We start from the raw sequence: 14013 nt of genomic DNA on the forward strand, positions 1-14013 counted from the left end.
AATAGAAGGTGGGACCATGGTGACATTTATTGTCTTCTCTTCAAAATTTGCTGGATTTTCCAAATTTCTTAGAGTTAGTACATTGTCTTTTTTAGTCAGGAAAAAAGAGTTACCAGTTAAAAAGAAAAGGAATCACTAGCCACAACTCTGAATTTCAGCACTCCAGCAGGAGGGAACACAACCTGGAGCTGGAGACGATTCTGGGAGTAGGGACCTCTGGGAAGAAGAGCGCAGAGCCTGGGCTCGTGGGAATAAGACTGCAGAAGCAGGAGATCTGGGGACATCAGCGAAGACCCCACAGGCTAGAGATTATTCAAACACAGATGGTGGGCATAGAAGTTGGTCTGGGAGACTGGGCTTGTCTCTATGCATTGACTGTAACTACCATGCTGAGGTCAAGCTAGCTTTTCTTTGTTGTCTTAATGACCGACTTCCCAAACAATCCAATCAGTTGTACATCTGTTGATTTGGTCATTCACAGGCTGAAAACCCCAGAGGGACCATTTTCCCTGCCACTCATTGAGACTGTGCGTTCGGGATGCTAACCAAAATCCATCAACTAAAGCTCAAAAGCAAAACGTAACAATCTGGATATGAGGATGTTCACTGCTGTATTGTTTACATTGTTTCCTATAAAAAAATAGGCCAATAAATTATGGCCAATCCATACAACAGAGGAATTTGTAGCTATTAGGTACATGTTTTTTTAAAGAATGTCTGACATAGGAAAATGCAAGCTATAAACCTGGATACCGTAATATACCAGTTATAAGAAAAAATTATGTGCATGTATATTCAGAAAAAAAGCCTTGGAGGAAACACATCAAAATGTCTACAACGATTATCTCTACGTGATTTTTCTATTCTTTATATTTTTCTGTATTTTCCAACTTGTTCCTAATCAATGTTATTTTATTAGCATCAGAAAAAAATTTTTTGCTTTGTTTTCTGTTTTCTTGTGTGTGTGTTTGTTTAATCAGAGAAATTATTTCTAAGACCAAAAAATTACAAAGTAACCTTTAAAAAGGTGATGTTTGAATGCTGGTTATTCATCATGCATCTGTTCCTATCTGTCCCAGCCACAACACCCATCTTTGCTAAACACCAACCTGCATGCTTGTGAGTCTCAGAAAATCTTCACCACCTCCACCCACTTCACTTTACCTCTTCCTTTTCATCTCCTTCTCACCCCACCCCATGGCTCTTCCCCCTTCCCTAGTCTCTCGTGGAGAAACTGGGCTCTCCCTGAAGCTTCTCTTTATAACAATGAAAGTTTTTACTTTGTCAGGATTCAAGGCTGCTGAGCTCCCCTTCTACAAGGTCCCACACAATCTGGCCCCTATTCCCACCACCTCCACCTCCACCTCCACCTTCACCTCTCCGACTCATCATCCATCACTTCCCCAACCCCAGGGCCTTTGCACAGGCTGTTCTTTCTGCCTGCGTGGGTCTCCACCAGGGCTCATTCTCTCACCTGTATATGTATTGGCATATTATATAGTGTCCATGAATTTTCCATCAGGATAATAAAGAGTGTTGTAAAATATTTTTTATAAGAAGAGGCAATGGGTCTGACAAGGCTGAGGACCACTACTGTACTGTGATTGCTGGTTGTCATTTCCTTCTCTCACATTAAATTAGAAACTCCAGGAGGGCAGAGACTGAGTTAAAGTGTATTTGCTGATCTAAAATGAATGAATACATGAGCAGGCTGGTGATACCTAAGGGGCGGGGAGGTCTGCAGAGGCAGCTGCAGTGTGAAGCTTCAACCCCCTTGGCTTGTGAGAGGTGAGGCACACCCTCCACGCACCCGTGCTGGGCTGGCCAGTGTGTGGAGGGACCTGACTGGGAGGCCATGAGGACGTACTACACTGAGTCAGGAAGTCCCAACTCCAAAGCGAGGCAGGTCTGGGGGAGCCAAGGGTCTGGGAAGGGGAGAGCAAGGAGCTGCCCACTCTCTGCATCGACAACCTCCACATCTCTCCAGAACCATCATGTGAGCCATCACTGTTCACAGCCCTCCTTTCTGCTGAAGGCTATTTAGCCTCACAAAGACCACAAGGCCCAGAACTGTTCCATGTCCCATGAAGGCACACGGACCCATGGGTGAGGGAAAGTCTCCCTGAGGAGCAGGAGTCTAGGGCCTGAGCTAGAATCCCAGCAATCATAGGCATACCACTTAACTTTTCTGCATCTGTAAAACGGGGTTGCTCACACCTACCCAGCCCCCAGCCCTGTGTTGCGAATCAAATAAGACTGTAATCAAGAGTCTTAGTAAACCAAGGACAATGCAAATGTTGGTCAGCATTATACGCAGTAACAATGGTTTTACGCTGAGCATAATTAAATCCTCAGCAATTGAGAAGGCCCTCCAGGAGCCTCACGTTATCATTGTCAATGTCAGGTACCACCAAATAGTTATTTGGATCAAATTCTGATTGTGGGAACTTTCATGGCATTTAAATTCCAAATGAGCGAGGCTTTTCTATCACCTATCAAAGTATGCTGGTTACAGGCTGGAGTCCACGCTAATTCTTTGCTGGTCCCCACACGCCTACGCCATCCCCATGGATGAAGGGAAGGTTTGCCTACTTCTGCAGAATGTATTCATTTGAGCAGGAAGCCAGGCTCTGGTGAAAAACCATCTCTCAGACTCCACCCTCTTCCTTTGATCCTCCCACTGAATGCTGAGCTCGAAAGACAGAAGCTAAGCCGTTCAGATGTAATTATTTTAATTCAGCCAGATGCTGGGAATTAGTCTCTTTTCCTTGCAAGTATTCTAGGGAAAGACAGAACTCAGCCAAAGATGCCCCAGAAGAAAAGGAGCTGACAATCTCAGGAGGAAGGGAGGGAACCTCCGCCCCCCGGGCCCCCTCACCTCCCAGCCCAGCTCCCCAGCGCTGGAACAGCTGAAATCAAGAAAACTGCTGCCATCCCTGGCTGAAGAAGAGAGGAGTGGGGAAGGAGGGAGGGGCCTAACAGACAATAAACGAAGACTGTTTACCAACCCCTGGACGCTAGACGAGTAACAGCAATCAGCATTGTCTAGAGCTTCAGGATTTCCAAAGCACTTTCACTTATATTACCTTATTTGATTATAAACTAGGGAGGGAGTCACCAGCTGGGCTAGAAGCCTGGGGAAAAACTGAATGCAGGCTTCAAGGAACTCAGACTCAATCTTTCCTAGGTCCTTGTTAGGCACAGTCACCTTTGTGATCTCCTTTAATCCTCACAACAACCCTATCAGCCCAGTTTACGGGTGAAAAACTGAGGCTCTGGGAGCTTAAACAGAAGCTCTGTTCTAGATGTCAACGGGATTCTCTCCCTTGTCTCAGCTCCAGATTCTCAGCGAACACAGGTGTAGGAGTTTTTATCATTACCTGCAACTAAACACTCGGTCCATGCTTCCTATTCATCGGTCCCGTATTTATGACAGACCCTCAGTGAACACCTACTTGCACCAAGCCCTGTGCTCAGTGTATGCAGTGGGTGAGGTTTGGAACCTCTGAGGGAAACAGAAGAGCAAAGCAACCAGAATGGGCAGCTGCACGTGAGTTCCTTTGGTCACCTCGACACTGCCCTGTACTATCAATTCCATTGCCCCGTGTCTTATTCTCTAACTAGAAGCCCCTGGAAGCAGAGTTTGTGACACCACACACAGCCTGGTGGTTAACGACTTTGGCTCTAGAACCAGAACTGCCTGGGGTTAAATCTCTTTTACTCAGTGGCTGTGTGACCAGGACAGGTCACTTAACCTTTCTGTGCTTCAGTTTCCTCATCATTAAGATGAGGACCATAATACATCACACTACATAATACAACACATGAGATATATAATAGGTCAATTCATGTAAACTACTTAGCAGTGTGTGGCCCAGGATAATTGCTCAATTAATGTTAGCTGACACGATTATACCTCTACACTAGCAGTTCTCAAAGTATAGGCCAGGAACCCAGGGGGTCCATGAAGTCAAAGCTATTTTCACAACAATGCTAAGATGAAGAATTTTCCAGAGGTTACCTCACAGTGATATCACAACAGATTGACTGCAGACGCAGATATGAGAATCCAGCCGTCTTCTATAAAGCCAGACATTAAAGGGATTTGCAAAAATGTAAAACACGGCCACTCTTCTCACTAAATGATTTTTATATTGGAAAATATAGTTATTTTTCAAAAATGTGTTATTTATGTTAACTGTAATGAGTTCAACTATTGCTCTTTTTAAGTGAATTAATATACACTTTTTAAGTTTTCTGTTTTAATTTCTAATGTGGTAAATATTGATAGATAGCTACAATAGTTGCACTGACTTCCCAGGAAGGTCAGAAAATCTTGTCTCTCTTCCTCATTCCTCCCAGCCCTAGGCTTCATCTTGTGTTCAAGCTCTGCCCCTCCCTGCCTCTGTCTCTGCCTCCTGCTCTCCTCTCCAGGACCCACCACTCTCCCACCTGTGGCTCCTAATTGACTTATGAGGCCCTCAAACTGGGGTTGTTCGTGGGGTGAGCCCAGATCTTAGAATCAGGCTGCCCTGGATTAAAACCACGACTGCTGTTTATTGTCCTTGAACAGATGACAGCCTCTCTGAGCCTCAATTTCCCCATCCATAAAATGGGAGTAACACTTTAGTACCTATCTCTTAAGATGATTGTGGAGCACTGATAAGTTATGTCAAACTTGACAAATAATTACTACTACTATTAGATATTTTATTGTTATTATTAGCCATCAGGTCCCCGGGTCCCTTCTTGGTGTGCTCAGCCACCTCTTCAGCTGTCCCCACCTTCTGCTTTTGCACAGCCCTACAGAAGCAGCAAAACCAAGGGCTGCCTGGGATTGCAGACGCTGGCTTCCCAGCACACATGCGTGCACACACACACGCTCACTCACTCCCTCAACCCCACGCAGGGTGTCACCCTACTCCAGAGATAAAAATGAAAAATGACAACTAAATGTCAAGCGCCCAGGCTCCCATCAAGACTGAAAAGGCCCCTCTGCTGCCAGTGTCGGTGCCAAGGCAGTCTTGGCTCAAGGACACGTGAGTGGCAACTGTGATGGGGGTGGAAGGAGCCCTGGCATGGGAGCCAGGGGACCAGGGTGCCCAGCTCAGCTCTGCCGCTGATTGTGGGCGAGTTCCTTCTCCTCCCTGGGCCTCAGTCTGCTCCGCTGTAAAAAGGGAAGACACCTTCTTGCTCTGATTCTGTGACAGCCAGGTCAGAATCAGGAGCCCGGCCTACCCTTGGTTCCCTCCAGGGATATAAATGGTACTTGGTCACAGGGAGGCCACCTGCCCTCATCACTGCCCCACCCCCACCAGGTCTTGTCCTGGAGTCCCTCTGCCACTCACCCTACAGTTGCTGAGCTCCTCAGCGGACAGGATGATGGTGCCACATTTCTTCCCTGGGACACCACTGGGAGAGGAGAAGATGAAAGAATGGAAAGCCAGACAAAGACAGAGACACAAACTGAATCCTCTCTGAATCAGCCCCTCTCCAGCCATGCCCTCCCCCTACCATTCAGCAGATCTGCCCCCAGCCCCTGAGAAGACAGAGTCTCCTGCAATGCTATGGCAGTGTGGCCTCGTGCACTGCTTCCCGGGGCCAGGCCGCCGGGCCTAGACCTGCCCCACCCCCTGCTCCCTGAGAGCCCACCAGAAAGGGCAGTGTCTGCAGTGAAAGTCCTAGAATCGGAAAAGCATCTAGACTCACCCGGAGGCTTCCAGACCAGTGGTTCTCAAACTTTCCATCCAAAGACCACTTCTGTGGGCAAAAGACCTCGTGGGCTAGCCACCCCACCCTGCACCCAGCTGACCCCCAGAATCCCGGAGCATTGCAGCTCTGAGCCGCTCTGATTCCTCAGGGGAGGGAGAGCAGCAAGAGGGAGAACGGCAGGAGGGCTGGTGCACTCTTGGCAGCAGCTTGCCCAGCTTTTCTCCCTTTGCTGCCTCTCCTTGAATTCCTTGGCTGGGGTCTCCCTGGGGCTGAGAGATCCGAGCCAACTGTGCACCTCCTCAGTAAGATGGGCAACCAGGACAAGGTCCGTGAGGTCGGTCCACCCCAGGGAATCCTCTCCAGGAGGGCAAGTTCCCAGGGTGAGGCTCTACCCAGGGGACCTGCACCACCTCTTCCCCTGGTCAGGTGAGACTCCCTCCCCCAGGCACCAGTCCATCCTACTCTGATGTTTGGGACTAAGCCAGGGGTGTCTCAGTGCAGCCAGGGGTCCCTGGGAGAGGAAAATATCAGGTTGGCCAGCTGTGGGACTGACTTTGGGTTCATTATTGCACCTCTCTGTGCCTAGTTTCCTCTCCCATAAAATGAGTGTTATTGTAGCATCCACTTTACTAAGTAATATGCACACACAGTGCCTGGCACAGACAACGCCCTCAATGAGCATCATGTCCCTCCCTGCACCCTTTACTTCACAATTGTGTAAAGCTGGTAAAATCCAGCCCCATGCCTTAGGCCAGCCCCAGGGCCACCAGCATGCTGTCTGTGGAACACACTTTGAGAACCACTGATGGAGCTCTTCCCAGTGCCAGCTCTTGGAGGGAGAGGCTCTCAAACGGAGGAGGCAGGGGAGGAAGATGAGCCGGCCCCAGGGGTGGGGCTCCGGGGGCGGACAAGACAGCCCAGATCTCTCCAAATCAGGTGAGCAGAGCAGGAGCCACATCTGGAGCCTCCCCTGACACAGGCAGGTGGCAGTACCTGCCAGCTTGAGCCCTTAGACTTGAGCAGCTGAGCTGAGTGCCCCTAAGTCCCTCCCCACCCCCTGGTCTGGTCCTCCAGGGTAGTAGAGACATGATTTGTTTGCCCAGGGAGATAGGCTCCTCCACACCAGCCTCCTCCGCCCCATGCTTCCCCATCTGTTCCTCTCTTTGCCTCTTGAGTCCTTCTTCTATTTCCGATCTTTCTTTCTCTCCTCTCCAGCCCCAACCTGCTCCCACCTGCTTGGCCTTCCTTTCTCTCTCTCTTCCTCCCTCCCTCTCTCTGGTTTTTCTTTCTCTCCCTATGTCTGTCTCTCTCTCTCTTTCTCTGACTCCTGCACCTTCCCTGATTGCTGCTTATCTACTCTTCTTGCAAATTCGAGCTTCCTTAGGTCCTCTGAAAGCCCCTTCCCCACAGGCAGCTGGTCTGGTGGCCAATCCAGCTGCTACGATCCAACTGGGAGCAGGCCAGGGGAGCTCTGCTTACCCTGCTGGAATGCCCTTCTGCAGGAGGCACCTCTCCTCACCTCCCATGCTCGCTGCCCTGCCCCTCCCCCCAGCAGCCAGGGTGGGGACTATCCACCCAGAAGAGAAGGGGAGGGAAGGAGGGGGAGGGTCTGCATGCCCACCTTTGCATGAGGCCAGCCAAAAGCAGATGGTCAGGGTGGGGCTGGGGGAGAGAGGATGGGCCACCACAGCTGGTGAGCAAATGTGAAAAGTGGGGATTCAGCTGAATCTACTCTGTGGTGAGGAAGAGGCTGGCATCCAGCAGTGAAAACAATGGCGGGGAAGAGGGGTGAGGGAATGAAGCGAAGGGAGGGTAAGAGAGGGAGAGAGAGGGCTGGGAGGGGGCAGAAACGAGGGAACGAGGGAACGGAGGGGCCCAGCCCTGCTGATTCCTGGAAGCAGCCTCTACCTCTGAGCTCCACCCTGCTCCTTGAAGTCCCATGAGCCCCTGGGGCTCAGGATGCCCAAGCTCTAGCCTGGGGGGTGGGGGGAGAGGAGAGGCCAGCCAGCCACAGAGCGGGGGCCTCTGTGCAGGGCCCAAAGTGCCTGGGTCCCTGAGGAGGGACCCTCTCTGTCTCCTTGACCAGGGATGAATTCACAGTCATAGCATCAGAAACTGGGCTCCAAGACCCCCTTTTCAGAGCTGGCTGAATGTCTGAGAACTCTAGGGCCAGAGATGTCTGGTGACCTACCCGTTGGACACAGCTGGCATGGGTTTGCCTGTCCTGGAATTCAGGCTGAATGCTCCTATCCTGTGGAGAGAGAGGGAGAGAGAGCACACCATGAGCCAAGTATCCCGTCCAGAGAGGCCAGAGCACTTGGCACCCAGATTCTTGGAGACAGGTTTCTTTTCTGGAGATCCTTAAAACAGGAAGGCCATAGGCCAGGGGAAGGAGAGGTCTTGCTCCCAGACCTTGTTGTGAAGCCCTGGACAAGTTACTCTGTCTCAGAGGTTCTCAAAGTGGTGTCTCTGGACCAGCAGCATCAGCATCCCTGGGGAATGTGTTAGAAATGTACATTCTCAGGCCCCACCCCATACCTACAGGATCAGAAACTCTGGGGTTGGAGCCTAGCAACCTGTGCTTTAACTGAGCCCCCAGTACCCAGAACGTGACTGTATTTGGAGAGAGGGTCTTTAAAGAGCTAATTAAGGTAAAGTGAGGTTATGAAGGTGGGCCCTAATCCAATATGACTGGTGTCTTTACAAGAAGAGGAGATGAGGACACAGACATGCGGAGGGATGGGCATGAGAAGACAAAAGGAAGAGAATGTAGACAGCCATCTAGAAGCCAAGGAGAGAAGCCTCCAAAGAAATTAACCCTGAAGGGCCAGCCCATGGCTCACTTAAGAGAGTGCGGTGCTGATAACACCAAGGCCACGGGTTCGGATCCCTATGTAGGGATGGCCGGTTAGGTCACTGGGTGAGCGTGGTGCTGACAACACCAAGTCAAGGGTTAAGATCCCCTTACCGGTCATCTTTAAAAAAAGAAAAAAAAAAAAAGAAAAAAAGAAATTAACCCTGAAGACATCTTGATCTCAGACTTCTAGCCTCCAGAATTGTGAGAAAATAAATTTCTGTATTTAAGCCACTCAGTCTGTGGTATTTGCTACAACAGCCCTAGCAAATTAAGACGGATTTCATAAGCAAAACATTGACCCTCATGTCTGCCCAGAATAGATGCCAAGTAAACAGCTGTTCATGTGGTTTAGACAAGAAGACAACTAAACTGAGACACATGAAACCTTTGCTGGGGGGTAAAATGTCCGTCTCCTCCACCAACATTTCCATCAACCTCTATATTTTAGATCTTGCTGTCCTTTAAGGCTCAGCTCTCAAGCCATCTATAGGAAGTCTTCCTCAATCCCCCCCAGAAGGTATACCCCTCCACCAAAGGTGAGTCACGCAATAGTAGGCAGGAAACAGACCCAAATAACTAGTGGGCTTTTGACCCAGGCAGGTGGGCAATGAGAAGTACAGACACACTCCTGGGGCCTCTCCAACCTGGCAATCCAGGGGAGCCACGGTGGAGGTGGGGTGGTGGGGTGGAGACAGGAGGGGCTGCTATAAAGGTCCAGTGCTAATGGATGTGTAATCCTTAGCATGGGGTTACCACTGGGACAGGCGAGTGGGGCAGATGTTCCTGAGCCCCTCGCTCCACTCTCGCGAGCCCCTTCCAAGGCAGAGAGAGAAAATAAAATTACAAATAAAAGTTGTTAGGGACATGTGCAAGGGGGTGCCTCTAGCAAATCTGAATGGAAATTTTGTGCACTTTTTTGAAAAGGTCCCCAAATCCTATAAGCTTCAGAGCCCCCCAAATGTGGGGTTTTCTCTCTGTTTTCAATAAATAATAGCTATTATCATTATTTTCTGGGAACCCAGAGATGAGACCATTTTGGGGGCAAGGAGAGCTTTCTGGGAGCCCTGAAGTAGTTACCACACTGGAGGTCACAGACAAGGACCTTGGAGAGAGACTCCACGTGTGCATGCAGTTTCACACACACACACACACACACACACACACACACACACACACACACACACACACACATTGCAGTTACTGATCACGGTGAGGGGACAGAGTCCACTGTGAACTTGGCAGGAGCAAGCACAGGCTGATGTCCAGCTCTGCCTGATCCCCCTTTTCTGCCTGCCCTGCCCGGTGACCTGGATGCTTGTCCCCTGCTGCAGGCCTCTCTTGCCTGGGCCCTGCCCCTGGGGCTTCCTGAGAAATAGGGACAAGAGAGGTCACCCCCACCAGCTGACCGGCACTGGTTGGTCCCTGAAGCCACCCTCAGGCTCCACTGTGAGACACCTTGGGCGTCCTCATCCCAGAGGCTGCTCAGAATAATAACTTTCTCCCCAAAACACCTTAAGGACCTATATGCAGACTGTGGGGTCAGCGTGGGATGGGAAGGGCCTCACTGTACCCAGCTCTGATCTACAAAAAGCTGTGAACAACCTGAGGAATATGCTATGTGAGTAGAGCCCTGGTTCAAGTCCCAGCTTGCCCACTTCCTACCTGCGTGGCCTTGAGCAAGTCACCTCCCCTCTCTAGGATTCAGTTTCTTCCCACATACAATGATAGCAGGGTGGGGGTGGGAATGAACTAGGCAGTGCCTCGGGCCTTCCCAGGAGTATGGGGTTCTCATAATCCAGTCTGGGTCCCTCCAAGATAACTGGGTTAGAAGCCCTGCGAGGGCAGAGCCCAGGGGGTCTCCTTGTTCCTAATCACCCTGCAAACACCTATCGTGACTGGGTGACTGCTCTGCCCCCACCCTGAGCCAGCCCTTAGCAGGGTGGGCAGGGAGTTGACCCATCACGGGGGAAGCAACCCAGCCAAGCTGTACCCCCTTCTACACTTACGTGAGGGGCTTCTCCAGGCGGCTCCCAGGGGACCCCACAATCTCTCCAAGGGTGCAGAAGGCCTGGCCCAGAAAATCCTGTGTATCAAGGGGACAGAAATGACCAGTATCACCCACTCTGCTCACAGCTATCCCACCTCTCCCATCACCCAGCCTGTGGAAGTATGAGGGCTGTGAAATGACAGGACACAGCATCAGACACACTCTGTCACAGTGAGGCCCAAGGCCAACCCAGAGTATGGCATTTAAGAAACCTTATGGAATCTCTAGGCAGTGACTGGCAGAACTCACGTGTTTGGATAAATCAGGGCTCTTGGAGTCAACATCGTATCTGCAGGGAACACAGAGAAATGGTGAGGGCAGCTGGGGGCATCCTGCCCAACCCTACATGGGTCCTTGAGTTGAGTCAGGGCCCCTGCCACTCCCCCCCCCCCAAAAAAAACAGGGCCCACTGCAGTGGGTATTTCTAGGAATAATGGTTGGAAGGCAGGAAAGGGAGCCCTCTAGGTGCTGGACATGTTCTGTCTCTTGATCTGGGAGGTGGTTACCTGGGTGTAACCAGATGTAGAAATGTATCATGGGGTGGACTCAAGATTTGTGTACTTCACTGTATACATATTACGTGTTAGGGGCTGACCAGTTAGCTCAGTTGGTTAAAGCGCCAGCCTGTAACACCAACGTCGAGGGAGCAGATCCCCTAACCAGCCAGCCGCCAAAAACAAAACAAAACGAAAAGAGATCAGATTTTGGCTGGCTTGTGAGTTCAGTTGGTTAGAACACAGCCTTATAACACCAAGATCATGGGTTCTGATCCCTGTACCAGCCAGCTGCGAATAAATAAATAAATAATAAAAATGGAAAAAATCAAATAAATGAGCTCTGCTGCCGGCTGGTTCATAGCTGTCTGAGCCACGTTCCCTTCACTCCCCGCTCCCCATCCTCCCAGCCATTCTTGGCTGCTCATGTTGCGCAGGACTTCGCCTTTGACCTTCCCTTATTGCTTCACCTTACCTAGGCCTGCCCAGCCTGCCAGCTGGGCTCCTCCCCTCACCTGGAGCCTGCTCACCTGGAGCCTCACCTGCAGCTCTTCCTCCAGCATCCCCCCCACCACTTCTGCAGCCAAACAGCCATTCTAGGTCCAGACGACTCCTGCTGAGGGGCAGTCATTCTCTTACCAGCCCGTGGCCTTGAACACTTGCCCTCTCCAAAATGTCACCAGGTGGCTTCTCCACAGTGAACTGTGCTGATGCTCCTCAACCTCCGTTCCTCCCATCACTCTGTCCACAGTCATTTCCTTCTACTGCATTTTTTCCTTTGCTCCCTTAGGCCCCAAACCCCCTTCTTTTCCACTCTGTCTCTGGGACTCAGACTTTTCTAACCACCCCATACCCCATGAAAGCAACACCACAAATTCCCCTGTGCCTGGTCACCAAGATTGAAACCCCACCCTGATGTTTAACATCAGGAGAGAGAAGGGAACTCTCCACTTTCTGATGAACACGCAGATGCCTTGAGCCCCACCAGTCAGGTTACCTCTGTGGGAGGGGGACACTGGAGGGGACTCTCCTCCAGAACACACTTTGACAGAAGAGAGGTCACTGGATACCTCCCAGTTGCCAGGGAGAAAAGGGCTCCCAGAGGTAGAGCCTAGAGTTGCCCTCAAGATCTCTCCTCCTTGGACATTCCCCAGCCGGCCCAATGCCCTCCCCTACTTAACTGAGACAAATTGGGGGGGTGCCTTTGTTCCTTCTCCCCGATCCCCTTTCCATCTTCTGGTAAGGGCGGGGATGGACTTGAGCTAATTGTCACTCTTCTCCCAAGCCAACCTGGGCTGCCCTAATGTCACAGCTCCTCCCACCTTCCCTGGTGAGTCCTGTAGCCCCACTTTCCAGTACTGGTTCCTCCCCCAGCCCCATCTTCCACTTACAGGTCAAAACGGAGGTTCTGCTTCTCCTCGAAGAAGTAATCCACAATGAACTTGCGCACAAAGTCAGGATTGAGAGTGTTGTCGATGACCTCGGTGCGCCCGAACTGCAAGAGAAGATGGGGTGTGGACCTCAGGGCCAGGCGGTGGGGCAGGGGACAGCACTGGGCTCAGAGCCCCTCAGTCCTGGCTCTCCAGGCTCCTGCCCCCATCCCCTCCCATCAAGTCATGAGCTCCTCCATCTAACAATGGAAACCATCCATGTTATGGCTCCAATCTACATGTCAGCTTTATTCTCCTTTTGTCTATGCTCCACCCCAGTTGGATGCTCTTATCCCTGAGCAGGCCCTTAACCTTCCTACCTCACTGCCTTTGCCTATGCTATGCCCTTCACCTGGCCTCCTCTTCTCTGCCAGTGGCATGTGCTCCATTCCGTCAAGGTCTGTTGCTAATGCTGCTTCCTCCAGGAAACCCTCCTGATTCCTCAACCATTGAGTTTTACTTCTCTGAACCTCTGCTGAACTTGTGCCTACCCCTATGGCCACCATTCTTCTCTGATGGATTCCACCATTGGTGTGTACTTATTTGATATCCCAAGTATAAACACAAGGGCAGAAACATGGACTGTGGGAGGCAGCCTCCTAAAAGATTCCCACCTCTTGGTATTCATGACCTTGTATAAAATCCCCTACTCTTGAATGCAAGCTGCACCCAGTGACACACTTCCAATACACAGAATATTGCACAAGTCGTAGGATGTCACTTTCGAGAGTATGTTATAAATGACTGACTTCCATCTCGGGTGCCCTCTTGCTCTGTCTTGCTTGCTCACTTTAATAAAGCCAGCTGCCATGTTGCAAGCTGCCCCATGGAGAGGATGGCAAGGAAATGAGGGAGGCCTTGGGCCAACAGCCCGTGAGGAATCGCAGCTGTCAGTGCACCCACCTACAAGATATTACATCCTGCCAACAACCACTGAGAGAGCTTGGAAACAAATCCTGTCCAATTGAATCTTGAGATGATTGAGGCCATTGCCAACATCTGCACTGCAGCCTTGTGAGAGACCCTGAGCCACAGGACCCAGCAAAGCTGCACCCAGATTCCTCGTTTAAACCACTAAGTTCTGAGGTAACCTGTTACTCAGCAATAGATAACTAATATAGAGACTTAATTTTCTTGGTTTCCCTTGCAGCAGATACTCTAGAATTTTATGCACGAAAGATACTCAGTAATTGAATCCCATTAAACTTCCGAATGACTTTAGGCAAGTCACTCCCCATCTCTGGGCATCAGAATCACCTAGAGGATTTGTTAACATACAGATTGTGGCCTCACCCCCAGAGGTTCTGTTTCAGTAGGTCTAGAGTAGGGCCTGAGAATTGGCATTTTATAGTCCTCATGTGCTCCTGATGCTTCTGGTCTGGGGACCCCACTTTGAGAATCACTGGACTGGACTGTGGTCCACTGAGCTCTGAGTTCCTTGGTGGCTCCCCATGCCATGGAGGAGGCCAGCAT

The 14013-nt window shown here is 50.6% G+C and overlaps 1 protein-coding gene across 2 annotated transcripts in view; it reads right to left on the bottom strand.

The window, feature by feature from the left end:
• Positions 1-14013, bottom strand: part of CPNE5 (copine 5) — an 87454-nt gene that overhangs the window by 40524 nt on the left and 32917 nt on the right. The window contains exons 4-9 of one of the 2 annotated variants that reach the window (XM_063097220.1): positions 12502-12605; positions 10866-10905; positions 10576-10652; positions 7904-7963; positions 5710-5760; positions 5349-5412 (exon numbers count right to left, since the gene is read on the bottom strand). In XM_063097220.1, coding sequence (XP_062953290.1) covers positions 5349-5412; positions 5710-5760; positions 7904-7963; positions 10576-10652; positions 10866-10905; positions 12502-12605 — 396 coding nt within the window. The remainder of the gene's footprint in view (positions 1-5348; positions 5413-5709; positions 5761-7903; positions 7964-10575; positions 10653-10865; positions 10906-12501; positions 12606-14013) is intronic. The other variant, XM_063097221.1, reaches the window with a different exon arrangement.

The sequence above is a fragment of the Cynocephalus volans genome, chromosome 5 (assembly GCF_027409185.1).
Source record: "Cynocephalus volans isolate mCynVol1 chromosome 5, mCynVol1.pri, whole genome shotgun sequence".
Lineage (NCBI taxonomy): Eukaryota > Metazoa > Chordata > Mammalia > Dermoptera > Cynocephalidae > Cynocephalus > Cynocephalus volans.